Source organism: Oryzias latipes, chromosome 20 (genome assembly GCF_053564925.1).
Source record: "Oryzias latipes strain Hd-rR chromosome 20, Olatipes_Hd-rR_3.1".
In the NCBI taxonomy this organism is placed as follows: domain Eukaryota; kingdom Metazoa; phylum Chordata; class Actinopteri; order Beloniformes; family Adrianichthyidae; genus Oryzias; species Oryzias latipes.
Window position 1 is genome coordinate 2,411,877 of NC_136256.1, and position 27,938 is coordinate 2,439,814.

The 27,938-nt window shown below is 43.5% G+C and overlaps 1 protein-coding gene across 1 annotated transcript in view; it reads right to left on the minus strand.

The window, feature by feature from the left end:
* Positions 1-27,938, minus strand: part of cubn (cubilin (intrinsic factor-cobalamin receptor)) — an 80,656-nt gene that overhangs the window by 12,041 nt on the left and 40,677 nt on the right. Inside the window, exons 30-51 of the mRNA XM_023950080.2 lie at positions 25,595-25,776; positions 22,825-22,993; positions 20,099-20,280; positions 19,418-19,574; positions 18,981-19,097; positions 18,793-18,906; positions 17,572-17,700; positions 17,330-17,462; positions 14,142-14,347; positions 13,566-13,747; positions 12,612-12,804; positions 11,833-12,030; positions 10,275-10,421; positions 9,835-10,025; positions 9,159-9,327; positions 6,782-6,956; positions 6,237-6,415; positions 4,983-5,192; positions 4,751-4,891; positions 3,734-3,918; positions 2,079-2,250; positions 159-362 (exon numbers count right to left, since the gene is read on the minus strand). Coding sequence (XP_023805848.1) covers positions 159-362; positions 2,079-2,250; positions 3,734-3,918; positions 4,751-4,891; positions 4,983-5,192; positions 6,237-6,415; positions 6,782-6,956; positions 9,159-9,327; positions 9,835-10,025; positions 10,275-10,421; positions 11,833-12,030; positions 12,612-12,804; positions 13,566-13,747; positions 14,142-14,347; positions 17,330-17,462; positions 17,572-17,700; positions 18,793-18,906; positions 18,981-19,097; positions 19,418-19,574; positions 20,099-20,280; positions 22,825-22,993; positions 25,595-25,776 — 3,735 coding nt within the window. The remainder of the gene's footprint in view (positions 1-158; positions 363-2,078; positions 2,251-3,733; positions 3,919-4,750; positions 4,892-4,982; positions 5,193-6,236; positions 6,416-6,781; positions 6,957-9,158; positions 9,328-9,834; positions 10,026-10,274; positions 10,422-11,832; positions 12,031-12,611; positions 12,805-13,565; positions 13,748-14,141; positions 14,348-17,329; positions 17,463-17,571; positions 17,701-18,792; positions 18,907-18,980; positions 19,098-19,417; positions 19,575-20,098; positions 20,281-22,824; positions 22,994-25,594; positions 25,777-27,938) is intronic.

Sequence of the window (27,938 nt, forward strand, 5' to 3'; positions counted from 1 at the left end):
AGAAAGGTGCTATATAAGTATACGCCATTTACGCCATAACTGAAGAAGCAGGGATAGTGTTCTGCTGTTTTTCTACAAGCAATGTTCCGTTGTGTTTATGAAACAATGTAAATGCAGTTTGTGTGGTCTGAGCACAGTGTCTTCTGTTTGAGCCTTACCTAAACGGAACTGCAGGTAGTCTGACTCACAAGTCTGATGGTTCTCCAAGTGCAGGTCTTCAATGAGAACTACAATAGAGGAGTTGATGTGATGAGGGTTCTGGATCAACCACTCGCAGTTGAGGTTGTTACTGTAATTGGACACCAGGTAGCCTGGAGACGTGAAGTTTCCTCCTGATGGGTTGTCCAGGATTCCACCACACACTGAAAAACAGTCAAATATTTGCTTTGTATGGGAAACTAAATATTCGTTAGTTCGTTCCCTAAGAGATGCTCCTTTTTCCAGTCAGTTGCAAGCTGAAGATGGAATTCCATCTTTTTGGAGATTCGTGGCATTACATGTGGAAAAGATGTGGCAGTTGTTTCCCACAGGGAAGGTCTGTCAAGAAATCGTCTTTTTAAAAGCCATCAGTGTCATCGTCCAGCCGGGAGCTGTCTAGAACAACCTAGATAAACCTATGAAATCTCTCCTGGGTTCTTCACTTTCACAGCTTCCTGCGCTTTCTGAAATTGGTTTTGGATTGAAAAAGCTACACTAAATTACCAAAAGTATTCTCTCACCCATCCAGATGACCAGAATCAGGTGTCCTAAACACCACAGGTGTAGAAAATCATCACTCAGACACTCAGACAACATTTGTGAAAGAATGTCCGCTCTCAGGACTCAGTGAATTCCAGCGTGAAACTGTCATTGGACGCCACCAGTGCAACAAATCTAGAGGTGAAATGTCCTCTCTCCTAAATATTCCACAGTCAACTGTCAGCTCCATCAGAACAACATGGAAGAGAACTGAAGGAGAGAGGTCAGAGGATGCTGAAGCACAAAGAGGTCACTGACTTTCTGCAGTCAATGGCTGCAGAGCTCCAAACGTCATGTGACCTTCAGATTAGCCCAAGTTCAGCATGCAGAGAGCTTCATGGAATGGGTTTCTATGGCCGAGCAGCTGCATCCAAGCCATACATCACCGAGTGAATCCAAAGCATCGATGCAGCGGTGGAAAGCACGCCGCCACAGTACTCTAGAGCAGAGGAGACGCCTTCTCTGGAGTGATGGATCACACTTTTCCATCTGGTAATCTGATGGATGAGTCTGGGTTTGGATGTTGCCAGGAGAACGGTACATTTGGCACTCCATTGTGTTGGGCATGACATTTGGCTGAGGAGGAATTATGGTGTGGGCTTGTTTTTCTGGTCTTGGTCCCTTAGTTCCAGTGAAAGAAACTTTGAATGCTTCAGGATACCAAATCATTTGGACATTTCCATTCTTCCAACCTTGAGGGAACAGTTTGGAGCGGCCCCTCCCTCTTCCAACATGACTGTGCACCAGTGACCAAAGCAAGGTCCATAAAGACATGGAGGACAGAGTCTGGTGTGATGAACAGCACAGAGTCATGACCTGAACCCCATAGAACACCTTTGGGATGAATTAGAGCAGAGACTGAGAGCCAGGCCTTCTCCACCAACATCAGTGTGTGACCTCTCCAATGACCTTCTGGAAGAAAGGTCAGAAACTCCTAGAAACCCTCCTCAACCTTGTAGACATCTTTCCCCAGAAGAGATGAACCTGTAACAGCTGCTGAAGGTTGAGTCACATCATATTGAACTCTATGGGTTAGGAATGTGACGGCACTTCAGTTCATATGTGAGTCACGGCAGGTGAGTGAATACATTTGGTAACATAGTTTCCCTCTGGGTCATCGGTGCAGGCCCCCCTCTCTAATGTCGTCACTGGTTACCTTCTAGTTTTGTTTTGAGCTTGTAGTAATTTTGTCCCGCACCTGTGTGGAGTTGTGTTGTTGTTTTTGTTCAACTTTAGATACACTTTTTAAACTTAGCTCCTGGATTTTTACCTAATGACTGTCATAACTCACTAAAATGTCCTGTTTGATGAAACCTTTGCTTTTTATTGAAAAATTTTACCTGCTGGTTCATCAGAGGAGTAAGAAGCCATAAAGCCACCATTGGAGATGGAGGCATCCGTCCTGAAGACTATGGCCATGCTGTTGCCTGAGGAGTGAACTTGAGTACCTGCTGGTACTGTACCGCAGAAGCGCTGTAGACGAGGGGCATCAGCACCAAGTCCATTCAGTACCTAAAGGAAGAAAGGTTCGTCACACTACATCTTTCCTTCCAATCATATATTTATTTTCTGTAAAAACACACAACAGGTTGAGCTGAGCGGCCTGTAGCTACAGGTACAGTAGTACAACAGTACAGTAGCTACGCAGTCGTCCAGTTAAGATCCAGATTCCAGCTCTGACCAGGAAAACAAAGCCGTTCATGGATCTGTTGGTCTGACAGTGGATGATCAGAATGGAGCAGAGCAGGAAGACTGTGGCTCCCGCTCATTGTAGTACCTACGTCAAAGCTAAAGCTGTTCAAGCCACATTTTTATTGGCTGCTCCTAATTCATCCCGATTTGAATAAAGAAATACTCAGAAATGCAGTTTTAATCTTAGTATATGTGTCCTCCATCATGAGAAAAATGATAAGAACATGTTAAAAACACCAATAATTGTCCTTAAAAAACACGCTACAGTGCCAAGGAACTCTAAGCACTTTTTGTTTTTGTTTCAACGTTTTACAAAGATAAATCTTTTATTTATGTTAAAGTTTTGCTTTATTTACCGTACTATAAAAGAAATTTAGGGAACCGTTTATTTAACTTTAAAAGATAAAGGTTGCTGCTGAGCTGTTATTTCCTGAACTCTTAAGTGTTATCTATTTGCTTTTTTTTTTTTTTTTGATCGGATCCAATCCATTTTTATCCCTTTCTGGGTCACTGGGCTGCTGGAGCCTATCCCAGCCACTTGTGGGCGAAGGTAGGGGACACCATGCACAGGGCGCCAGTCTGTTGCGGGGCCACAATCACATGAAAACCCACATTCACACTGGTAACCAATGAACCTCTGAAGCATGTTTTTGGACGAAGGAAGCCAGAGACCCCGGAGAGAACTCACGCATGCACTGGGAGAACATGCAAACTCCATTGATGTTCTGGTTCAGGTCCCCCCAGCCGGGACTTGAACCAGGGGCCTTCTTGCTGTGAGGCAAGAGCGCTGAGCGCACCATCTGATATAATTTTGTTTTCAAACACAAATAAAACAAACAAACAAACAATAAAGTGCTCAAAAAAGGAGTGGGTAGGAAAACATTAAGTCCCTTCCCCAACCAGTCACAATTTACTCATACATGTTTTCGAAATCGAAGAAGATCTTTGGACTCCACACAGACATAAAGCTGCTGTTTCCAGACAGAACCAGGAGTCTTCCTCCAAATACAGATTTATTCAGATAGTTGTTCCCACAAACCAGAAGCTGCTCTGCATACAATGTCATTCAGCTTTATTTATTCGTCACACCTTAAATGTGAAAAATAGTTTTTTTCAGAAACCGGAAGCTTAAAAATTTGTAACGTAAACTTCTGCCCCGTTCAGACCGGTCCGCAAAAATGTTGTCTGACATTAAACCAGTCCGTGGCCTGGAAGAGGGTGGAGACCACTGGTCTAGATTCATTCAATGTCCCAACTGTAAAGGAAATGTTATTGAAAGACACAACGTTTGGTAGAAACTCACTTCAACATAGTCAAACATGCATGATGTTCCAGAGGCCTCCAGCCGCAGGTCATTGATGGTGAGGGTCACCCGGCGATCTGGAGGTGCCACCACCTCCCAGCGACACACTCGACTATGAGGATATAGGTTTGGGTAATTGGGAGAAGAGATGGTTCCTGAGAGAGCGTTCAGCTCGCCTCCACACGCTGCAGGGAAATATAAAAAACACACATTCAACATGGAAACATGCTGCCTTCTTTTTCAAAAGAAGAAGGCTGTTCAGTGGTTAACGCAGAAAGCTGACACTGTCAGGGATGGACAGTGCATCATTTCAGTGCTGGTGTGACTGGAGGAAGCAGAGATGAAGATGTTGAGGTTCTCTTTGGGATTAGGATGGATCAGGAATGAATCCGTCAGAGGAACAGATCATGTTTTGGAGATCAATGCAGGGAAGCAGATGGAGATGTTTGGACACACTGAGACGAGGGACAGTGATGATGTTGGTGAAAAGGATGCTGATGTGCAGAGACACCTTCCTTCTTAAGACCTGGCGTCCACAAGCATGAACATCACATTTTGGGTTGTGTAAAGAGATTGTTAATTCGGCTTCATTGGAGCCCTGTGACTACATGTTTAGAGGGTTAGCTTAAATATTAGCTTAAATATTATCATTTGTGCTTCCTCATTTCCTTTTCCTGTCTTAACATCTTTTAAAACTGTTGGATTCCTTTGGCTAAGCACAAAGACAGGAAGACTAGTCACACTTTCAGTTTTGCTACTAAAGGCTTGGACTGCAGGCAGTTATTTAAGAATTCACGTGGACAGAATTTCAATCTATCCCTAAAAGTTAGGGTTAAGGGGACCAAAGAACAGAGGGCATGGGAGTCGGGGCTAGGAGAGAGGAGGAAGAGGAGAATAGGACTATATGAGGGCAGGTGATTCGCTGTGAAGACCCCTAAAGGGAGCAGCCAAAAAGCAAAGAAGAAACCTACAGTATATTATGATGGCAGAAGAAGGAATCTCTTCAAATGTTGGTACCTTCAACGCTGGCTTCGAAAAAAAGCTGGAAGCCTGGTGCACTCGTACTGGCATCACTCACAAACTTCACAAAGGCAAAGCTGTCAGATGTGTCGATGGGAGCTGGAAGGTCATCCCCACAGTGTCGGTTCAAAAGTGGTCCTGACAAAACAGTGCAAAAGGAATCATTTAGTCCTTCACTTATTGAGTTTACAACCTTAAAAGAAGACTTCTGGCCTTTTCATGCTCCTACCAGTGGCGTTGTACTCTCTGATCTCTACATAGTCTTGGGAACAGCCGGAAGAGGTCTGCAGGCTGAAGTTACTGAAGCGGAGGGTCAGATAGTGTCCGGTGGGCCCCTCCAGGTACCACTCACAGCTAGACATGTCAGGATAGTTTGATCCTGGGAAGCCAGGGCTGTGAATTGAGCCTGTCTGACCGATAAAGGTCCCTCCACATATTGCTGAAAGTGGTTGGAGAGAAAAAAGAACGACAAAAGAAAACAGTTTTAGTCTGGGGTTCATTTGTATTTAATCTAACAGTTAAAGTAAGATTTTCTCTTTCACAATTATTGAAAAATGACCTCACTGATGTTGGACTATCTGAACGGGATTCGGTGGGTTTTTAAAGATGTCTTTTTTTTTTAAAGCTGTTCACAAAAACCTTTCTTGTCATTGGACACTGTACATTGCATGATGTGGCAGGATCATCCATGGTGATGCAGGAACAATCAAGTCACTAAACTTTCCCAAGAACTCACTTCAGCCGGTTCAGAAAGGATGATTGGCTGTTCGCATCATCAATGTGTTGTACAGAAGTGTACAGTATTTGTCACAGGGAGATTTTTCCTACTTGAACTGTTGAGGTTTTTTTATATTGATCCTGGTTGTGTGCCCTTCAATGCCTCATGGCAAATCTGCTACAGAGCCGCAGGTGTGTGATCAGGGTGGTTGGAGTTTTGACCCTTTAAAAAGGATGAACAGCAGGACTTGAAACAGAAGAAAGGCACACCACAGGAGCTGCCTGGGTGGTGTTTTGGAGCAGCAGCGGTGGTGCTGGAGCGTCCCAGCCACAGGAATTGGATGCTATAAATTCTGGGACAGCAAAGTTGAACCCAGTAAACAATGGAACCCCATGGTGGAAAGGGGACACGTCTAACAACAGCAGAGGGGTGTGGTCGCGACCCGCCACTCTTTCAGATACGTAACTTGCCTTCTCAGTGCAAATCAGAATTAGCCTCAGACAAGTAGACAGAAGATTTATTGCATGAGTTTTTTACTATTTGACTGTTTTATGCTGGCTTTTATTTGGTTTAGTGTTTTCCTATTTATCAGATTGGGTTTGGACCGTCTACACTTGCATGAGAAAAAGAGGTGTGACAACTTTATCAGTAGCTTCCCTCAGACCTCAAATCCAATCCAAAGTTGTTTCTTCACATCTACTTTTCTATTTTTGCATTATAATTGAAATGCCCACAAACTATGGCTGAAGACTGATCTCCACTTACCTATGGAGTACTTTGCTTTAAATCCTATGTGTGTGACGCTGCCGTCAGTACGGAACCTGAGCAGCATGGCTGAACCAGTTGAATGCTGGGTAGACGGTCTGGTACTGCCACAGAGTCGGGACACGAGGTCCGAGTTTAATGTAGAGCCATCCCGGATCTCCAGGTAGTCATAGAGACAGCTGAAGAAAAACATCTTTACATGTGAAAGTATTCATCAGAGAAGATTACCAACACTCCACAAGTCAAATCCTCTAATGAGAGCAATGCCAGAGCACTGCCGGGTCCAGAGTTCTCTGAATTCTGCAGTAGTAGGCTGGTTTCTGCTGGCAAAATAGGGATATTTTACTTTGTCAAATGACAATATCATCAATCTAAGTGGTGAAGCTATGTGAGCAAATATTGTATTTTAAGTGATCAAGTGGTAAACTTGAAGCGCCCTTTCAATCTTTGAAAAACTTCAAATAAAAAAAAAGTGATTTCAAATTAGCCCCTGCATTAAATCCTTTACTATAACCAGTGACAGACCTGATAAGTATGAGGTGTACCTGGCAGTTGACTCGATGTAAAACTCGTTTTCAAAGTCAATCTGGACGGCTTCTCCGTTGGGCACTTTAATGACCCAAATGCAGTCAATGTTCTGGGGATAGTTCTGTGGGTAATTCGGCGAGGTGATGTATCCTGGAGGATCCAGGTCCCGCAGCTCAATGAAGCCTCCACATGCTGCAGCAAAACAAGAAGTTTGTTTTAACGTACTGTCATTACTGACAACAAGAATTTAGGTTTCTGACATTCAGAATTTTTTACACATTTTTCTTCCAAGAAGCATACATAATTGAATCTTTTGCAACCATTGTGAATAAAATATCTCATAGTTTGACATAGAAGAACACATACATATAAATGTTCCACAATCTACCTGCCCTGATTCAGAGATTGAAAACCCAGTCCATCATCACTTCAGAGACAGAGGTTTGTTTTCCTAGATATTTGTTTTTAAAACTAATTGTGTTATCGTCATCCTGCATCAGGTATTTTTTTTTTTTTTTAGAAAAAGTCCAAACACGTTTGGCAGTGTTGGTTCTGTCCTGGCTGAGGAACACTGGTAAGTTTTTGTAAAGATAAAGAGAGATATAATGAGGCAAATAAGTATTTGAACCCCGTCTATCAGCTAGAATTCTGGCCCTCAGAGACCTGTTAGTCCACCTTTAAATAGTCCACCTCCACTCCACTTATTCTCCTAAATCAGAAGCACCTGTTTGAGGTGGTTAGCTGCATAAAGACACCTGTCCACCCCATACAACCAGTAAGACTCCAACTACTAACATGGTCCAGACCAAAGAGCTGTCCAAAGACACCAGAGACCAAACTGTAGACCTTCACAAAGCCGGAAAGGCCTACGGGGCAATTACCAAGCAGCTTGGTGAAAAAAGATCCACTGTTGGAGCAATTCTTAGAAAATGGAAGAAGCTAAACATGACTGTCAATCTCCCTGAACTGGGGCTCCATGCAAGATCTCACCTGGTGGGGTCTCAATGGTCCTAAGAAAGGTGAGGACTCAGTCCAGAACTACATGGGAGGAGCTGGTCAGTGACCTGAAAGGACCACCGTTTCCATGGTTACTGTTGGTAATCCACTAAGACGACATGGTTTGAAATCATGCATGACTCAGAAGGTTCTTCTGCTTAAACCAGTACATGTCCAGACCCGTCTGAAGCCAATGACCATTTGGACGATCCAGAGGAATCATGGGAGAAAGTCATGTGGTCAGATGAGACCAAAATTGAACTTTTTGGTCTTAATTCCACTCGTCGTGTTTGGAGGAAAAAAAATGATGAGTTCCATCCCAAGAACACCATCCCTACTGTGAAGCATGGAGGTGGGGGCTTAATGCTATGGGGGAGAGGAGATTTTGGAGAACAATCTTCTTCCCTCAGGCAGAAAAACTACAGGAAACGTTTGACCTGTAGAATTGCATACAAAGGCTACTGTACCAAATGTTAACATGAATTTTCTCAGGTGTTCAAATACTTATTTGCCTCACTGTACCTGCTAGAACCTTTAACAGACCCTGTGATCTAGTCTGTATGTCTTGTGGACTTGAAGTAGGTACTATGACTGGAGAGGGCTCTGAGAGAATAAGATAGGTGGCCTAATATGGTAGGAGACTTTGATCCATGTAAAAACACAATAGATGTTTGGTTGCTTGAGGACGGTAAACCGTTTTCAGTTCTCTACTGAGCAACATCTAAATCTTACATTAGTGAGATTGGCAACTTGCTATTAAGCAATGTAAAAAAAATCAGCACCTCCCAATTTGAGACCATGTTTCTCAGTCAGAAAAAGGAAGGATGCTGTCTAAGGGAAGTAGTGAGTCACTTCTGCTGGTGGAAAGCTCAAGAATATGGGTGTTGTGTTTACAATGGATGTAGTATGGAGCAGCACAGCATCTGCAGGTCTGCACTGACTCAGAAGATCTGAGTCTGACAACAAGTTTTATCTTCTAGTAAGGCCGTTCCTCTTATTTTCTGCACCAAGGAGAAAGAGTGTTAAAATGACAAACAATAACAGCTAATCAAGAATGTTAAAGGAGAAACCTAACCACAGGAAAAAAAGCATCAGGAACTGCAGATCGTCGTGCAGCACCTCCCAGCAAAGTCTCATGTCAGATATCCAGCATTGCTACAGACTTTCTTCTCATCCTCACGTTTTACTGCATGTGCAATAGTTCAGGCAAGCAAATGGAATAACTGGTTGCTGTTTTACTCACTTCCAGTTCAATCTTTGCACTAACGGCCAGTTATATTGTTTGTCAAACAGCTGAACTCTGACTTTCAAACCATTTGACCAAAAACACAAAAACAAGTCAAACAATAAAAAAAAGAAAAATGACTGTTTCCTCAGTCTTTTTTCATGATCACATACCCTTACTGTGAGCTTCAAAAGTCAGTTTAAAACCGCTGGCTTCAGTGCTTCCGTCAGACACAAAGTTAAAGTAGATTTGGTTATCAGTGGTCTGGAGGAGGGATGGGGGTGTTGAGCCACAGAGCCGCTCCCCGAGCAGAGGAGATGAAGCATCTGGACCATTTCTAACCTGTGGAAACAAAGACTTAAGCAGTCTGCAGAGGCAGAGTTTATCAAGGTGTAGCAAACAAAGTCCGACGTGACGGATCTGAGGCAGATGGAGGAAAATCTGGCAGGTTCTTAAAGTCTTTTAGACACTCGTAACAACTGTTTTCGAGGTTCCAAGACTCACACTAGTCCACAAAGTCAAACAACAAACAGCTTATTCCCAGTTTATAGTATGACATGGCATTTCTCTGTTACAGATGTACAGGTCATGTTCTCAACTCCACCTCAGGTTTTAAATCTAGAGGTTCAAGTCTGGTGATGGAGAAAGTCTTTGAACCTCACAGGGTTGAATGAATATGTTAAGCCAAAAATGGTAACTAATTAAAGGACAAAAGCAACATTTGTTTGCATTTTGGCTTTGCCACAAACTCACCTTTGAAGAAAAGAAAGTAAAATGCTGCCCTAGCTGGGATACTTCAGCAGGTAAAATACATGACTTTCCTTTAGATTTAGAAGTACTAATGTTTACCTCCAGGAAATCTCCCGAGTTACAGGAAGTACCAGAGCCTGAAATCTGGAAGGGACTTTGGAAGGTAACCGATATCCTGAAGCCAGGTGTGACCATCACAAACCAGCTGCAGTTCAGACCAGGCTGGTAGTTCTGGGGATAGTGGGGGCTGTTCAGAACACCTCTGTCAACATGCAGGAAGCCCCCACAACCTGAAATTCAAAACCACTGTCATAGTCATTCTACATCAAGATGACACCAAACAAAAGCAACAGAGACATTTTTGTTTCAAATGGTGACAAGTTATGATAAAGACAAACTGATTTCCATTAACTGACGTGTTACACTTTTAAAAGAAACTGTAGTGATACTGTATGTAGTGTTCGTGGTCAGGGTCACAGGGGATGCTGGAGCCATTCCACGCTACCATAGAGCTAGGCATGTGGAGTTTGTTTGCCAACCTTTAGAGTAGGACGCGTTGAAGCCCTGGCCGCTGACTTGGCTGTCAGAGGAGAAATGGATGAACATGGAGTCTCCCGTTGAGTGAAATGAGCCTGGAGGCTCTCTGCCACACAGACTAGCTATCACTGGAGAGACGCTTGTTGCACCTGAAAACAACCATTCAAATGAAAGGAGGTTACCATAAGTGCTTGGGCAGGAAGCCACGCCCACAATATAAAATAAAATAAAACAACTCATGTCTTGTTTCCAAAAAGCATATAAATGATTGAAGGGAGTGTTGGGATGCGGGCTTAAATATGAATGACTGGTTCTAAATTCAAATTCATTCCTGAAAATGAAGACATTAAATGATTTAAAGGTGCAAGTGGCTTTATATGGCCTGCACGTGCTACCTGCACCCACCCACCCACCCAGGAACCCCCACTTCCACTTGCCTTCATTGACATAGTAGCTGTGACACACATCTGCCCTCGCCTTCCACCCACCGCCCTTTTCTATGGTGGTATTTTCGATGGTGTGAGAAATTTCCTGACGGTCTCACAAACAAAAAGATTTTTCCTATATAGTGTAGAAATTTGAAAATTGCCTCATGTCACACTTGACCACAAAATGGCCACTTAGCTATAAGTCCTTGTGGCATCCCATAATAATTTTATAACTTACCGTACTTTGGATGACGTTTGTTTTGGTTGTCGTCAGTGGATTATGAAAGTTTTTTTAATACCCATTAAAGATTTGGCCCCATTCTATATTTGACGGTTTCTCCTGCTGTGATGTCATCTTTTGGCTTTATTTTTAGGGGGCGGGGTCATTCAAAATGCCCTTAAGACCTAGGGTACTAGGTGAGGTACAAACTTTACTGAGTTTTTGAATATGTGGCTGGGGTGAAATTTTCACTCAAATTCACAGTTGAAAAAAACAATATTTTCCTTGCAGTTCATGACCTCTGAAGTTCATGACCTCTGCAGTACATGACCTCTGCAGGCCATGACCTCTGCAGTCCATGACCTCTGCAGGCCATGACCTCTGCAGGCCATGACCTCTGCAGGCCATGACCTCTGCAGGCCATGACCTCTGCAGGCCATGACCTCTGCAGTCCATGACCTCTGCAGGCCATGACCTCTGCAGGCCATGACCTCTAAAGGCCATGACCTCTGAAGTTCATGGCCTCTGCAGGCCATGGCCTCTGCAGTTCATGGCCTCTGCACTCCATGACCTCTGCACTCCATGACCTCTGCACTCCATGACCTCTGCACTCCATGACCTCTGCACTCCATGACCTCTGCACTCCATGACCTCTGCACTCCATGACCTCTGCACTCCATGACCTCTACAGGTCATGACCTTAGCGGGCCACATCTATCAACAAACCAGTTGGCAGCTCACACTCAATGAAAACTGCAAAAATTGTCCCTTCTTTACACTGAATCGCAGCCCTCTGAGCCTCTCTCTGCAGGAGGCGCCACAGCGAATCACCCCATGATGTGCAGGTGTGATTTGGTGTCATTTATAATGAAACGCAGAAGTTGATCTGTTTTCTCTGGATTGGTATCTTACCGTCTCTGATAACCATTCTGTCAAAGTAGCATGGGGTTGAGCCCTCTATGTCCAGAGATAAGACGTTGAATTCCACCACAGAGCCTGGAGAACGGATCAACCATGTGCACTCCTGGTTTGGAGGATACTGTCCAGGCCAGGCAGGGGAAAATAGGAAGGCTGGGGTCTCTCCTGCCACCAACTGCCCACCACATGCACCTAAAATGCACAAATGCACGCAAAACTGAACATGCATGGGATGCTGAGTAGAACGTAGTCTGAAACTGTGAACTTCCCCAAGGACAAAATAGTCACAAATAATCCTGCAACTATGGTTTCTATCCGGGGAGACAAGGTGGAGGTGATGGACAGACACCTGCGCTGGTTTAAAAAGGCAACACTGAGAATCTTTACATAACAGTCATTATATCATGCGTAACTGAATTTATTATTTTAGCAATTCTACACCTTCCTTTGGTGTCCACATATTTTGGACTAACTTGAATGTGTTTGCTGCCATAGTGTGGTGCTGCCACTTGAGTTGTGGATCAAGGCCTGGGGCATGATCCACAACTCGAGTGGCAGCACCACACTTCCTTATGCAGCCTGCAGCCACAATCATTTGAATGAGCAACACTGTTTTATTGCTAAAGGTGGAAAAAAAAAAATAAGTCTGCTGCACAGCTTTGCTTTTACAGCCAATCCAATCCCTGAATGGAAGACTGCTTAGTGTTCTTAAACTTTTCTCCTGTCTTTCTCCACTCTGCAGCACCGTGACAGCAAAGAGATGCAGTTCTTACCTGGAGGGATCGTGGGTGATGGCCCAGAGTTCTGCACAGCAGTCCATTCCAAAAGGAACCCTCTTCCTCCAACCACTGTATCTGTCTTGAATAGCAAGGTCACGGTGCTCCCTGAACTTCTGATGAGGTGGGGCAGGGCCAGGCCACAAAATGTTCCAAGAGGATAGTGATAGACATCTGGACCATCAAATATCTACGGAGGGAAATGGGAAAATCTTCATCTCATCTACTGGAGTTGTGTTTTTTTCATCTGAAAGCAGTTAGCCTGAAGCCTAAACATCTTCATTCATCACCTCAAAGTAATAAATAACATCAACAGCACACATAAAAGTAACAGATAAGGTGTGTTGGTGAGGGAAGGCTGAAAGTGTCTGCTTTGAGTTGGATATATTGACGACATCATGACAGTGCCTGCTGGTGGACATACATGTTAGTATGTGTGATTGTAGACAAAAAAAAAAAAAAAACTAGCAATAGTTAGGGCGTAACGACAGATCAATCTATCTGAGGCAAGTTGTTAATCAGATCTAATCAAATCGACCTAAACCATTAAGAACTCGTCTCAAAATGAGATAAATTGATAATCAATCTTAGAAAATACATCTGGACTGAGACAGGGTCGCTTTTTTAACCTAAACGTAAAATGACCAAGTGCATCAGTGGACAACACACGTCATGTAATCAAAACTGATCATCCATCATTCCAGTCCAAGTTTTGAAAGACTTTGAATTTAGCAAAGTCATGTGACCATCCAGTGTCTAGAACGTTCTAAGAATGTTCTCTTTGGATTCTTTGGATGTGGAAAAACAACAGTGGTGAACTTTAGGAAACTAACATGTGAATGGAAAGAAGCATTAAAGGAACCAAACAAAGAACAGCAGGTTCATGGTTTTGTGTGAATGTGAGGCCGTGTCTCTGTTTTTATGTTCCCACCACACAACATGGAACCTTACTTTGAGGTGGTCGTAGTAGCAGTCATACAAGTCCTCTATGTCCATGTCCAGAAAGCGGATTTGAACGTAGCTGTCTCCTTCCACATTGATGGTCCAGCGGTAGTGAGCATTGTTGGGATATGTTCTGGGATACAGCGGGGAAGCAATCTGACCGGACTCCCCCGTCACATCAATGCCGTACACTGAGGACCAAAGGCTGTCATTCATTTCAGCTTTGAAAACTGACATGGTCAATGGCGTACAAAGCGCTTTACAACATTCTTAGAAGGCCCACAGTCACAGTTCCATTCACTCATGCACACACATTCAAAAACTGATGGCGCCAATCTATAACCACCAGGAGCAACGTGGGGTTGAGTGGGGCAGGTAAAGATTTTTTAAATATTGGTTGTATTGTGTTTAACTACTAGTTATACACAGAGGTTCTCCTACCTTTAAAGCTGTAAAAAAAATTCTACAACAGCAGTGCCCTCAAACAAGGAAGGAATCAGTGGAGGAAAATGCTTTGAATCCAGACCTAAAAACAGAATGCCAATGATCCAAAGAACAACAGTTTCCAAGTGACCAGACACTTACAGTGGGAGAATGTGGCTCGGAATCCTGCTCCGCTGTCGGATGAATCCGACACAAACTTGACCCACAGGATGTGACCGCTCACAGAGGTGTAGTTGGAGGGCAGCGAACTTCCACAGAAGCGACCGACCAAAGCCCCGGTGGAGTTGCCCTCTCGGATTTCCAGGTAGTCGTTTTCACAGCTGGAGTCTCCTTGGAGATGAAATGTTCTAAGCAAAGGAGCAAAAACTATTAACTGCATTAAAAAGACAGGCACATTTACGTTGCACACTTAAAACCGGCACAGGTACCTCCAGACAAAAACCTCAATAACAATCCTGCGTAGGAATACACAAACATAAACCATTATAATGGGCGGCAGAGGTGGAGCAGTCGACCTGTGATTTGGAAGATTGCAGGTTCAGTTCCTGATCTGGGCCCCCCTGTGTCGAAGTGTCCTTGAGCAAAACACTGAAGCCCTAGTTGTTTCTTTATTTGATTGGATTTTCTAGCTTGTCCTGTCCAACAGCTGAGCAGACAGATGAGAGCTGAAGGCCTCTTGTGTTGGACATATTTTACTTTAACAACAGGGGTTATGAATCCTCAGACACACTAGGTGTATATTTGAAGAAACCCCTTTTGTAATTTAGGCTAAACTTTATTCGTATTATTTATATTTGTCACAGTTTTGAGTTGGAGAGGATGGAAAAGAAAGGAAGGGAAGAAGAGAGAGATGTTGGGGGGGGGGGGTAGAAGGGTGGTTATAGAAGGGGGGGGAGGTAAAACCATGAAGCAGCATAAAAGCAACACGTTTCTGGATGGTTATAATCATTACAGTGAGGTTCAGATGTAATACAAGTCTAGAAGGGGCGGGGCCTGTCCACACACAGACTCAGATGTTATAAACACAGCTGTTGGCTCCATAAATGTTCACATGTCAACAAGTGGAATGTGAAAAGAAGAGGGAGTGTCCAGCCATCCCCACACCAAGACCTCCGCCGCAGCAGCAGCCAGAACCCCCCAACACTCGCACAGTAGCAGACAGAGAACAACCACCCCCCGGGTGATTACATCCGCCACCCAGGCCAGGGCCAGCAGGACTGACATGGGGGCCCCCAAAGCCAAACAGCAGGGAGGCATGGGGGGGACAGAGTGTGCAAGCTCCAGCCCAACAAAGAGAGCAGCCCCCCCCCTTCAGCGCCGGGTGGGCCCATCGCGGGGTCCTGCCCCCGGAGAGCACCCCTAACCCCAAAAGAGCACCCCAACACCGCCCATGAGCTCTGAGCATCCCCCCACCCCAACCCCAGGCACAGACCAGAGCCCCCCAAGGGAGACCCACCCCACACCCCAGGCTGCCACCCACACAGCCCACGGTTGGTCCAGGAGAGAGCAAAGCAAGGAACAGCCACCCCCGCCCAGGAGGAAGACACTCAAGAGAAGTGGGGGTCCACAAAAAAGTGTTGTAAACATGGCCCGACCAGGCTCAACCGCAAGTGGAGATTTTGGCAAAGAACAGCACTCAGGGGCAATGACCAGAACCCACACCACAGGGACACGGACACCCCCACAGGGACACGGACACCCCCACAGGGACACGGACACCCCCGCAGGGACACGGATACCCCCACAGGGACACGGACACCCCTACAGGGACACGGACACCCCCCACAGGGACACGGACACCCCTACAGGGACACGGACACCCCCGCAGGGACACGGACACCCCCGCAGGGACACGGATACCCCCACAGGGACACGGACACCCCCACAGGGACACGGACACCCCTACAGGGACACGGACACCCCCGTAGGGACACGGACACCCCCCACAGGGACACGGACACCCCTACAGGGACACGGACACCCCCACAGGGACACGGACACCCCTACAGGGACACGGACACCCCCGCAGGGACACGGACATCCCCGCAGGGACACGGACACACCTACAGGGACACGGATACCCCCACAGGGACACGGATACCCCCACAGGGACACGGATACCCCCACAGGGACACGGACACCCCTACAGGGACACGGATACCCCCACAGGGACACGGACACACCTACAGGGACACGGACACCCCCCACAGGGACACGGATACCCCCACAGGGACACGGATACCCCCACAGGGACACGGACACCCCCACAGGGACACGGATACCCCCACAGGGACACGGATACCCCCACAGGGACACGGACACACCTACAGGGACACGGACACCCCCCACAGGGACACGGATACCCCCACAGGGACACGGACACCCCCACAGGGACACGGATACCCCCACAGGGACACGGATACCCCCACAGGGACACGGACACCCCTACAGGGACACGGACACCCCCCACAGGGACACGGATACCCCCACAGGGACACGGACACCCCCACAGGGACACGGATACCCCCACAGGGACACGGATACCCCCACAGGGACACGGACACCCCCACAGGGACACGGACACCCCCCCAGGGACACGGACACCCCCCCAGGCTCAGGTGTAGAACGCAGGGATCCCTCTCCCTGCATGGAGAGAGGACTGCCGGGCCCAGGAACACCCAGGGAACACGGCCGCCGTTGTTTCTAGCTTGGCGCCAGTGTTCAGCAGCGGAGTCACCATTAGTGTGTGAATGGGTGTGTTTGTGGGTGAATGAGACTGTGACTGTAGAGCACTTCAGGCCTTAATGGGAGGTAGAAAAGTGCTATAAAAGTATTGGATGTTTCTGTACTGTGAAAGATTAAGATTTTTCTTTTTTTTTAATAAAGGGTCTGCTACATTAAATGTCCTTACAATTACAACACAGATGTCAGTGTGAGGATCTAGACCTTTCCAAATCAAAGTGCATGACAGGGAAACGATAAGACTACAAATGTTTACCCAGCTGCTGTTCTGTAGACCTTGTGGGATATTTAGGTATCAATGTTTGGAGGTCCAGGTGGAACCCTGACCAGGCCTGCCATTGACTCCAGCAGGCCTGGTTGGGGGGCCTCACTATACATCTCAATTTGCAGTAGTAGTGGCGGTGTAAGTGAAAAGATTCACAGAACATTTCTAAAAATCCAATATTCTAAGCCCCGCTTTTAAAATATTCTCAAATCCATATGGGCTTCTTCTGAGAAAATGATGAATAAAACCTTAGTTTAACAGTGAAACTAAGGTTTTATTCATCAGGTTAATAGGTTAAACGTTAACCTACAGATGCACCTACAAAAATGACAGCTGCACGCGGTTTCCTGGGGAGCTCCTGATGGTCCACACACATTCCAGGTTTGGTGGATAAGCATCTGGATAGTTGGGGCTGTTAAAGGCCCCACTCTGCATCACCATCTCGCCTCCACAACCTGGGCAGCACAAATGACAAGAAGAATGGTTTAAAGATCCTGCCATTGCTACCGTGTCTGAATTAGACCAGAACTCCCAGTAAAAGCACAAGGGCAGTGTTCACTGTACTTGAGGTGGAGGCTGAGTACACTGCTCTGAATCCTCTTCTAGAGACAGAGACATCAGTGATGAAGTTCACCACCATGGCGCTGCTGAAGGAGGTCACAGGGTGAGGTACCACCGAACCGCAGAAACGACCTGCAAAACATTGATGGGGATGATCATGACATCAGCTTGTAATGCCTGTTCTGTTGAAGTTTGATCAGGAATGCATTTGCACACACGCACACATGCACACACACACACACAACATTTTGGTCATGTTAGTTAACACGTGACATAAGTGAGACAACTTAAACTGTTGTTTATTTCCAGTATGCATGAAGGATGAGAGGACACTCCTGTATACTCGCTCCTTACCTCATGAATCAAACACTGGAACCAATTTTACAAACAAAACACTTTTATTTTGAAATTCAACTCAAAGTCTTAACAGTCTTAAAGTTTCAGTAATGACATAGTGTTGAAAATAACTTCATTTTTCTGTTGGTTTTCATTGTCAAATCATTTCTGACGGTAATTAAGGTTAAGTCTTTGTGATGGTTTCTAAACATAAAGCCCAGTGATTCAATGGGTTGAACTACTTCCACAGAAATGTTGCTCTAAAAAAGATTTAGCACACTAAATCTGAGAATACAAGACAGATGAACAGAGACGTTACCTGGTTACCTGAACTGGATGTATTTTTATTGTGCAATAAAGCTACTGCTAAACTATTCTGAAGTCTGCAATGATTTTTAAACGATGACTGCCAAACCCTCTTGATTTTTCAGAATTGACCAACTGTAATTCTCTTCTCTGAAACTGAGGTCTGTTCCCTGTGATGATCTGCAGCTGAACGGTTTTCTGTGAAAACTCTGCAAACTACCAAATAGTTCTGCTTCTTCTGCCTCATCTTCTTAAAAAAGATAATCATGAAAATGACGTCCATTTTCTGGGAAGGTTTATTAAGAGACCCTGCAACAGAGTGGCAACCTGTCCAGGGTGGACCCCACCTTCAACCAACATTTTTTGAGATGGGGTCAGCATCCATATGACCTCATCAGGGAATAAGCCGTTTAGAAAATAGATGGAAGGACGGATGGTTTTATTACCAGAAGACCGGGCATAAGTCCTTCAAAATGTCCTTTGTTCTTCAAACTGTTGTTTTCTTTTTCGCCTTGGGAACTACTTAACTGGATTTGGATTGAATTATTTTTACAATGACTTTAACAAAACACAAATATCTACCTATCGAGGGTGCCAGGTAGTTGTCTCCATCAAGGATCTCCACAGCATCGTGTGAACAGTTGGAATCGATCGCCTCCAGCTCAAAGTCCGTGAAGGACAGGGTCACGTGGTTGACTGTGCAGAAAACCCAGGATTTTAATCAAATGACACTAACAGGAAGAAGGAGAATGTGTCTTCAGGTTGCTCACATGGTTCCTGGGCCTTGATGAACCAGCTGCAGTTCTGATTTGGTGGGTATGGTGCTGGGTACCGCGGTGATGCAATGGCTCCACCAACATCATCTGTTACGATGGTTGCACCACATGCTGTGAAAAATGTGAGCTGCACAGTCAAAATGAGGCGGTCAGCTGATCTGAGAGCAGAGAACTGCATGACGCCTGGATGCTTGACACACCTGGGATTTTATTAGCAATGTACTGATTAAATGTTCAGTCTGACTTTAGAGAATAGATGTGATAAAGAATACACAAACTTTCATATTTAAACTTCTTTTACACATTCGTCCTCTCAGCATTCACTGGCAGTGAGCTTGAATGCTTCAAATCTCTCAAACACATCAGTCTACAGACTGCTTCCCCAGACATTAAAGCAGCATAAAGAAAACTGTGCATGACAAACGACCCACCCTCAGAAAATCTGGCACTGAAGCCGCGATGATCGCGACTTGAATCAGACCGAAAGCGAACATAGATGGTGTTCTGGGTGGAGGTGATGGAGGTCGGCAAACTGGAACCGCAGATGTGTGCAAGCAGGGGGGAGGAAATGCTTGGACCATCGTGAATCTACAGCAGAAGACATAGAGTTCTGTCATTTCAGTGTTACATGGTCCCTCTGCGAAACACTACTAAACAGACATTCTAGTGGTTAATAGAAATATATCTACAGTACGTCAGTATTTATACAGGAGTATGCCAGAGCTAACAGTTTTCTCTGTGTGGCTCAGCAAACTAACCTTTGTGCCCAGTTTACTGATGATACACAGGGTTTCATGTCTCCTTTCTGTTGTTATTTTTGTTCTTAGAGTCATTTTAAAAATCTTTTTCTAAAGCAATTAAAAGTGGCTTTCCCAAACTCCTCGTACACCCAAGTTATAGCCGCAGGTAAAGTATCCTTAGCCTGCCTGTAGCTAACCTCTAGAAACATTGTTGTTACATTTTCTAACAGCTTCATGGAATCTGACCACTGGGAGACATCCAGCTGCCTCAGATAGAGTCTATCTTTTACCTTCCACCTCTGTCAACAGGACCGTACATCTTTGTACACAGAGGTCCATCACATTCAAACACTGATCAACTTATCGTCTCACAGCCACATAATCCCAGGTGCAGTTGGTGTGTAATTCAATATCCAGGTCAGTGAAGTTCAGGAAGACACGGTGGTTGTGGTCCACACTGATGACCCAAGAACAGTCCACATTGGCGGGATAACTGTTAGGGTACAAAGGGGAATGGATCTCCCCTGACGGAGCTGTGATTGGACCTCCACATCCTGCAGGAAAGATCATGGTGGCTTTACTGGTTTAGGTCAAAAACAACGTAATTATATCAATCGTTTCAGATAAACATGAGCATTCATACCGTGTCTGATGGAAGAAGAACCTAAGATGTCAGTTATCGATACAGACACTATGAACTTTATTGAACTAGTACAAAGTGTCACTTTGGTTTTGTGATAAAAATCCTAAAGAAAAAACAAAAAGAGGAAGTGCTGGGATGGGCGCTTAGAGATTGCAGCTGAGTTGGCCAAATCCAGAAGACATTTTGGGTTCTGACATGTCCTAAAGCAGCTACAACATCCCCTAATACAAAACAGATATATGCTGCATGTCTGATCAGGGCCTGTGACACTTCAAAACCTGCTGAATGTTTGGAGAAGCTGCTCATCAAACTCATCAGAGATGCAAAACCACCAAAGGCTTTAACCATCAGATGGAAAATACAGATGATGCAGCACCTTTAAACAAAAATACTTACATAAGGATGCCCTTTTTCATTTCTATTTCAGCTTTCAATAGAACTGTAAGGATTCAGTGGTTTGGTTTTCTTTGTCATGTTTTTGGTTTCCTTGTCAGTCACACCAGTTTCTGGTTCATGATCCACAGCTGTCTTCAGTTCAGTTAATTACCCTCAGCCTATTTAAGTGTCTTGGTTTCTGTTCATCCTTGTCAGGTCATCTGCTCTGTTTTGTCACAGTTTTGTTTCCCCTCATAGTTTTGTCATGTTTCAGTTTGCTAATTAAATGTTTTAGTTCCTGTCATCAAGCTTGGTCTCCTGCATTTGGGTCCTCCACCACCAGTTCGTGACAAGAACCTGGCTGATTAAGCTTTAAAACAAAATATGAGATTAGACTAAACACTATTCATTATTCATGTCACTAACTTTTTAAAGAGTCACACAGTGAGAGAGTTGACATTTCTCCTACTTTTTCAATCGATGCTTGAAGCACTAAGGATTGTGTTTTAAAGTCCGTGTCACACAACCACTAGTATATTTTGTGTGCATTGCATGGATGACAATTGGTCATACGTGAACACATGTGGAAAAAGTGAGAAAAATTGTGGTCTTTACGTGAAATCTTTACAGATGTATCACGAATGAACCACGCTAAAACTAAAAAGGTACATATAAACCATGCAAAGAACATGAGAGCCTGAACATGATGAACCGTGGATAATTATTGCTCTGTTTGTATTCAATTCATTAGTGCTTTGTGCGTCAATCACCTTATTTTAACGTGATATGTGCACAATATATGGGATATAAAAGATGGTGGTACATGCATAGTCTGTTAGACATATGTGGAACTGTTGTGGAAAGCCACAAATTTGCGTAGCAACTGCATAAAATACGTAATTCTCTAACAACCCAAGATTTTGAACAGCTCAAAACTGAATTCACGTAAAAAAAAAACTAAAAAAAACGGAATTTCTTGTAAAGACCAGTCGACCGAAATCCTCGACGGACATCTGCGCACATGTACCAATGACACAAGAAATACTTATGAATTACGTATATCACGCATGTATCACCAAAGAACACAGTTTCAGACATGAAAATGTGTCAAATGTACGTAGTGGCTGTATGACATGGCCTTTAATGATTGCATGTGTACCCTTCACACACTAACTGCTTTGTGTCCTTATCAACTCTCTCTGTTAAAGTTGCTGATGAACTGTGGAGGCTGAATCCAAACAAGACAGCAGGTATACCAAACATATATTTAACCAAACATCATGATTCTGCAGTCATAATTTGGCCATAAAAAGATCAAGAAATGGTAAAAACTAAACGACCTTTCCTCACTTGTGACTGGCAATCAGGTGAGCGGGCTTCAGGTTAAAGGATTTTGTTGGTGAAAGGGTCAAAGGACCCTTTGTCAGAAATGTGGTAAAGAGTCCTCAACAATGCTTTTTCAACATGAGGGAATTGAGGAAGACTCAGGTATTTCAGCAGTTCGTGGTGACCTTCTACTACTGTGCAACTGAGAGTGTACTTGTGTGGCTTTCTTGGTGCACCATGGCTGAAGAGGGGAAAACACCAGGGAAGATCATTGGGACTACTTTTCCACAGATCAGTAAAGATTACTCTACTTTCTGTTGAGTAGAATTCATGACATCCTGAAGGCCTAAAAACACCCAACATATCACTTGTTTGACTTGATGCCTTCAGAAAGAATCACAAGACTGGCTGACAGTCTCTATCCTTATGCCGAGAGACGGTATTGTGATGCAAAGCTCCATCTCTCACTGATAGTTTTCAGTACAGACTCTCTTTTGTAATGTAACCTGGTTGACCTGGTTCCTGAAATTGTGATTCTTATTTGCTAAAGTATTTAACACATTTCTAATTGCATCGTGTATGCTTTTACTGTCTAAATTGGCTGCCATTCAAGATGCTTGAAAGAATATTCTTCATTGATGTATTAACTGACATTTTCATAACACGGACAAGAAAAGGAGAACTGAATAGAAGCTTCAGTATGAATGTAAAAGGAGTTTAAATGTCACATTTTGGGTATGCCGAGCTTTCTCACCTCCTTGGACTTCAGCCCAGCTTGCGTTGAATCCTCGACCACTGACGTAGGCGTCAGACTTGAAGCGCACAGTGAGGAGGTTGCCGGTGCTGGAAACCTGCATGGGGCTGGTCGTGGTGGTGCATAGCTTGGCCAGCTGGGGGGCTGACAGGTCTGGGCCTCCATATACCTATGAGGATATTGAAAAAACTTGAACCATAGTTTGAATTCCTGATGCTGGTAGTGTTTACAGTGGTGGACAAAATAGTTGGTAGCCCTCAGTTAAAGAAATAAAGTCCACAATGTTCACTGAAATGACTTGAAACATTCAAAAGTAACAATAAATTAAAATGTATTGAAAATTAAATAATCAAAATCAGCCATTACTTTAGAGTTGTTGATAACAGAATTATTTAAAAAAAAAAAACTAATCTGGCTGGACAAAAATGATGGTACCCATAACTTAATACTTTGTTGCACAACCTTTTGAGGCAATCACTGCAATGAAACGGTTTCTGTATTTGTCAATGAGCCTTCTGCACCTGTCCACAGGTATTTTGGCCCACTCCTCATGAGCAAACTGCTCCAGTTGTCTCAGGTTTGACGGGTGTCTTCTCCAAATGGCATGTTTCAGCTCCTTCCACAGATGTTCAATGGGATTCAGATCTGGGCTCATAGAAGGCCACTTCAGAATATTCCAACGCTTTTCTCTGAGCCATTTTTGGGGGTTTTTGGCTGTGTGTTTTGGATCGGTGTCCTGTTGGAAGACCCATGACCTGCAACTGAGAGTAAGCTTTCTGACACTTGGCAGCACATTTCTATCCAGAATGCCTTGATAATCTGGACATTTCATTTTCCTTTGCACAACTTCAAGACACCCTGTGCCAGATGCAGCAAAGCAGCCCCAAAACAGAACTGAGCCTCCTCCATGTTTCACAGTAGGGACAGTGTTCTTTTGGTTGGATGCTTCATTTTTGAGTCTACCAACATAGAGCTGATGTGCCTTACCAAAAAGCTCCAGTTTTGTCTCATCTGTCCAAAGGACATTTTCCCAGAATGCATTTTTGCAAATTCCAGTCTGGCTTTTCTAGGATTTCCTTTCAACAGTGGTGTCCTCCTTGGTCGTCTCCCATGAAGTCAACTCTGGCTCAAACAACCACGAATGGTGCGATCTGACACTGATGTACCTTGATCTAGTGGTTCACCTTTAATGTCTTTGGAGGTTGTTCTGGGCTCTTTGGATACAGTTCCAACTATCCGTCTCCTCAATTTGTCGTCAATTTTCCTCTTCCGGCCACGTCCAGGGAGGTTGGCTACTGTCCCGTGGGTCTTAAACTTCTGAATTATATGTGCCACTGTGGTCACAGGAACTTCAAGCTGCTTAGAAATGGTTTTATAGCCTTTACCTTCATGATATTTGTCTATAATTTTGTTTCTAATGTCCTGGGACAATCCTCTCCTTGGCTTTCTGTTGTCCATGTTCAGTCTGGTTCACACCTTTTCACCAAACAGCAACGTGACTATTTGTCTCCCTTTAAATAGGCAGACTGACTGATTCTAGGTTTGAAAACAGCTGTGATGTCAATTAAAGGACATACCTGAGTTCATCATGACCCTCTGGGCAACTAGTTCTCAGTCTTTTATGAAGGTACCATCAATCTTATCCAGCCCTATTTCATTAGTTTTTGTTTTTTTTAAATAATTCTGTTAATCAATAACTCTAAAGTAATGGCTGATTTATATTATTTAATTTTCAATAAATTTTAATTTATTGTTACTTCTGAACGTTTCAAGTCATTTCAGTGAGCATTGTGGACTTTCTTTCTCTAACTGAGGGGTACCAACTATTTTGTCCACTGTACATCTCATTATATTAAATGTCAGCTTGTTGATATTGATATTTATATTAGCCAGTATGTCTCCCTTCTTCCTCTGCATCATGTCATCTAACTCTCTACCTTTTCCTGTCATAGTTCCAACATTCAGAGTCTCTACTCTCAGACCAACACTCCTGACTTTCCTCCTCTCTCTCCTCCAATGACCGCGCCTTCCTCCTCTTCATTTTTAAACAACAGCAGTCCAATTTCCATCAGAAGTCCATTTCAGCTTATTGGCAAGTTCTTTTGCATATTATCTAAATATTTGGTTAAAGAGCAAAATGTTTACTTTGGACTTAAATATTTATTTCACAAATAAATATGTAGTAACAAAGCTTAAATGTTTAATTTGAAAGATAAACATTTAGGTCAGATCTAAATATTTAATTTGCAAACAAAATGTTTATTTTTACAAAAATAAATATTTAGATTACAAACCTAACATTAGGCTTGTAATCTAAATATATCATTATAAAAAAATATTCAAACTTAAATATTTATCTTCCTAACTAAATAATTTATTAGTAGATGTAACATTTCTAAAAACATGAAATCGAAGGTAAAATTATGCAGATGAAAAATGAAACCTGTTTTTTTCCTCCCAAAACAGACTAATAAACCAAAACTATTGCTGCTAATTTTTGACTGTACAACTTTATAAACAGCAGCCCATACCAATGATACTTTAAAAGCACTAATTTACTACTTAAAATAAGTCACACAATTATGGCCAAGTTGATCTCCTCAATATCTTTAATCTAGGCGGCTGCTTTTTAAAAATGTTCACAAACTGAATGAAAACAATCCATGTGGTGAAGAAGAATGTTTTCCTGAGAACTAGCGTGTGTTCTATGTGACCACGCCCTTCCAACTGTACATTGGAACATGCTGCTGTTTGTGGAAGCAGATCTTACTTCTAAAACGTCAAAGCTGCAGTCCTGGTGGAACTCCACATCAAACTCATGAATGGTGAGCGTGATGCTGCTGCCAGCGGATGTGGTGATGTACCAGATACACTCTCTGTTCTCAGGGTATTTGTTTGGGTAGCCTGGACTGGAGAAGGAGCCACCGGGGCCGGTCAGCTCTTCACCACATCCTGCAGAAAACACACAAGGTCAACTCCATCAGCATCCCCAAAGCTAATATTGCATCTGTAGAGCTCTTTCTTGGCATGGAACCATCCTGCTGCTCACAAATGTTCACTTCTGCTGCCAGTCTAGCTTCAACTATATGGAGTGATATTTCTGCCACCATGTTGCACACAAAACTTTCTAAGTTGAACAGAAAACTTTCTAAGATTTTTGCTCAAAAATTATTATTTTTTGCTCAAATTTTTTTTTTGCTTTCAAAAACGTTTTTTGCGTTTGCAAAACACATTTTTTACGTGCGTTGTGTCAAATCTTGCTTTTGTCTTATCTTTGATTTTGCTTACTTATGACTACTTTGAGCGCGACTTAGCGTGATATGACTGCCGTGATATGATCGCCAAAAAGAAATTCACATGCGTTGAGTCATCTCACTTTTTTCCTATCTTTGCTAAGTTAAGTTTCGGTTTGATGTGACCAAGCTGCCATCAAACAGCTGCTGATTGGTCCAGATTCTAACCAATCAAATCGCCATATGAATCTAACATGGTGTCTGCTACCGAGGCTCAGAGGCTGAACCAGCTCTTTTTACCCTCATTTTTGGATGAAGACGTTTTCATTTTTTAAATAATTCATAATAATTCATACTTTCTTTTTTTTTTTAGCATTCGTTCATTTTTATGAAGTCAGATTTGTGAATTTATGGCTGAGGATCTCCTGAAACTGTAAAGTTTATCTGCTGACATTACATCAACAGGTCTGTGTGATCTGTGAATCCTGCAGAGCAAAATATTAGTGAAAAGTGTGATTTTCTTTAAGGTCTGTTTGTTAAAACAAAACAATAAAAGATTTAAAGCACATATGATTTTATGCTGCACACGTGTTTAAGATCAGATGAACAGCAGTAATAAGCAAAAGAATGATGGTTCACCACAGGAGACTCAATGCATTTATCAGAAGAAGCATTTTTAACTTTTGTGTAAATTTTCACCAGTGTCTCATGTTTTAGAACTTGTGAGCGTTTGTCCAAAGTTTAAAAATATTAGTCATCAAAAATGCTATTTTCTCTTAATATTTCAACAATTATTTATTAAAATAAAACAAAAGTTCAGATACAAATCTTAAAAAGTTTAACTTCTTCCGGCTGGATGGAGTCGGAGCTCCGACGTTTTTTTCTTTTTTTTTTGCTGCAGACGTTTTAAACACGTTGGTCTCTACACAGACATGAATAAATACAAAACTCTGTTTTATTTTAGCTGCTTTGCTGCTCCTTCTGGGTTTTACTCTGAGACAAACGGGCCAGAGTGGGTGAAAACGGCAGAACCTCGTACGAACAGAACCGACACAAAGTCCAAAGTCAATGTCTGCCTCGGAGTACCGTCAATATGAGACAGAGACACTTGATTGGTTAGAATCTGGACCAATCAGCACCTGATGGCAGCTTGTCACATCAAACCGAAACTTAACTTAGCAAAGATAGGAAAAAGTGTGATGACACAACGCATGCAAATTTCTTTTTGGCGATGCCAGTGGCAGTCACATCACGCTAAGTCGCGCTCAAAGTAGTCAGCAAAATCAAAGATTTTGAGCAAAAAACGTAGAAAGTTTTGTGTTCAACTTAGAAAGTTTTGTGTGCAACATGGTGGCAGAAATATCACTCCATAAAACTACTCTATCCCATAACTTCATTGTATACCTCATCAGTTTTATTCCTCTGTAGTTGCTACAATTATGCACATCTCCCTTCTTTTTTTTTAAAAAAAGGGCACCATCACACTTCTCCTCCATTCCTCTGGCATCTTCTCACCACCTAAGATCCTGTTGAACAACCCAGTCAGAAACTCCACTGCCAGAAGAAAGTGGGTGTGTGTGAGAGTGCATGGGTGGAGATGGGCCTGGGGGCTAATTCACCGGGGCCCACTGGGGCTCACCCTCCCTTTGGCAATTATTTCTTCCTCTTCTTCATCACCAGAGTCACCACCATCCTATGCTGTCTTAAAACACTCTCCCTACCACTACTTTGCAGTCTCTGATCTCCTTCAGATGACACTTCCACACAAGAAGTCGTCTTTACGTAATGAGACCCTGGCTTGGATCCCTTTGTGGCAACCTTGTGTTGCTAAAATCCCAAAATACGTATTTTGTTTTTCTAGGAGCAGAAACATACATAGCT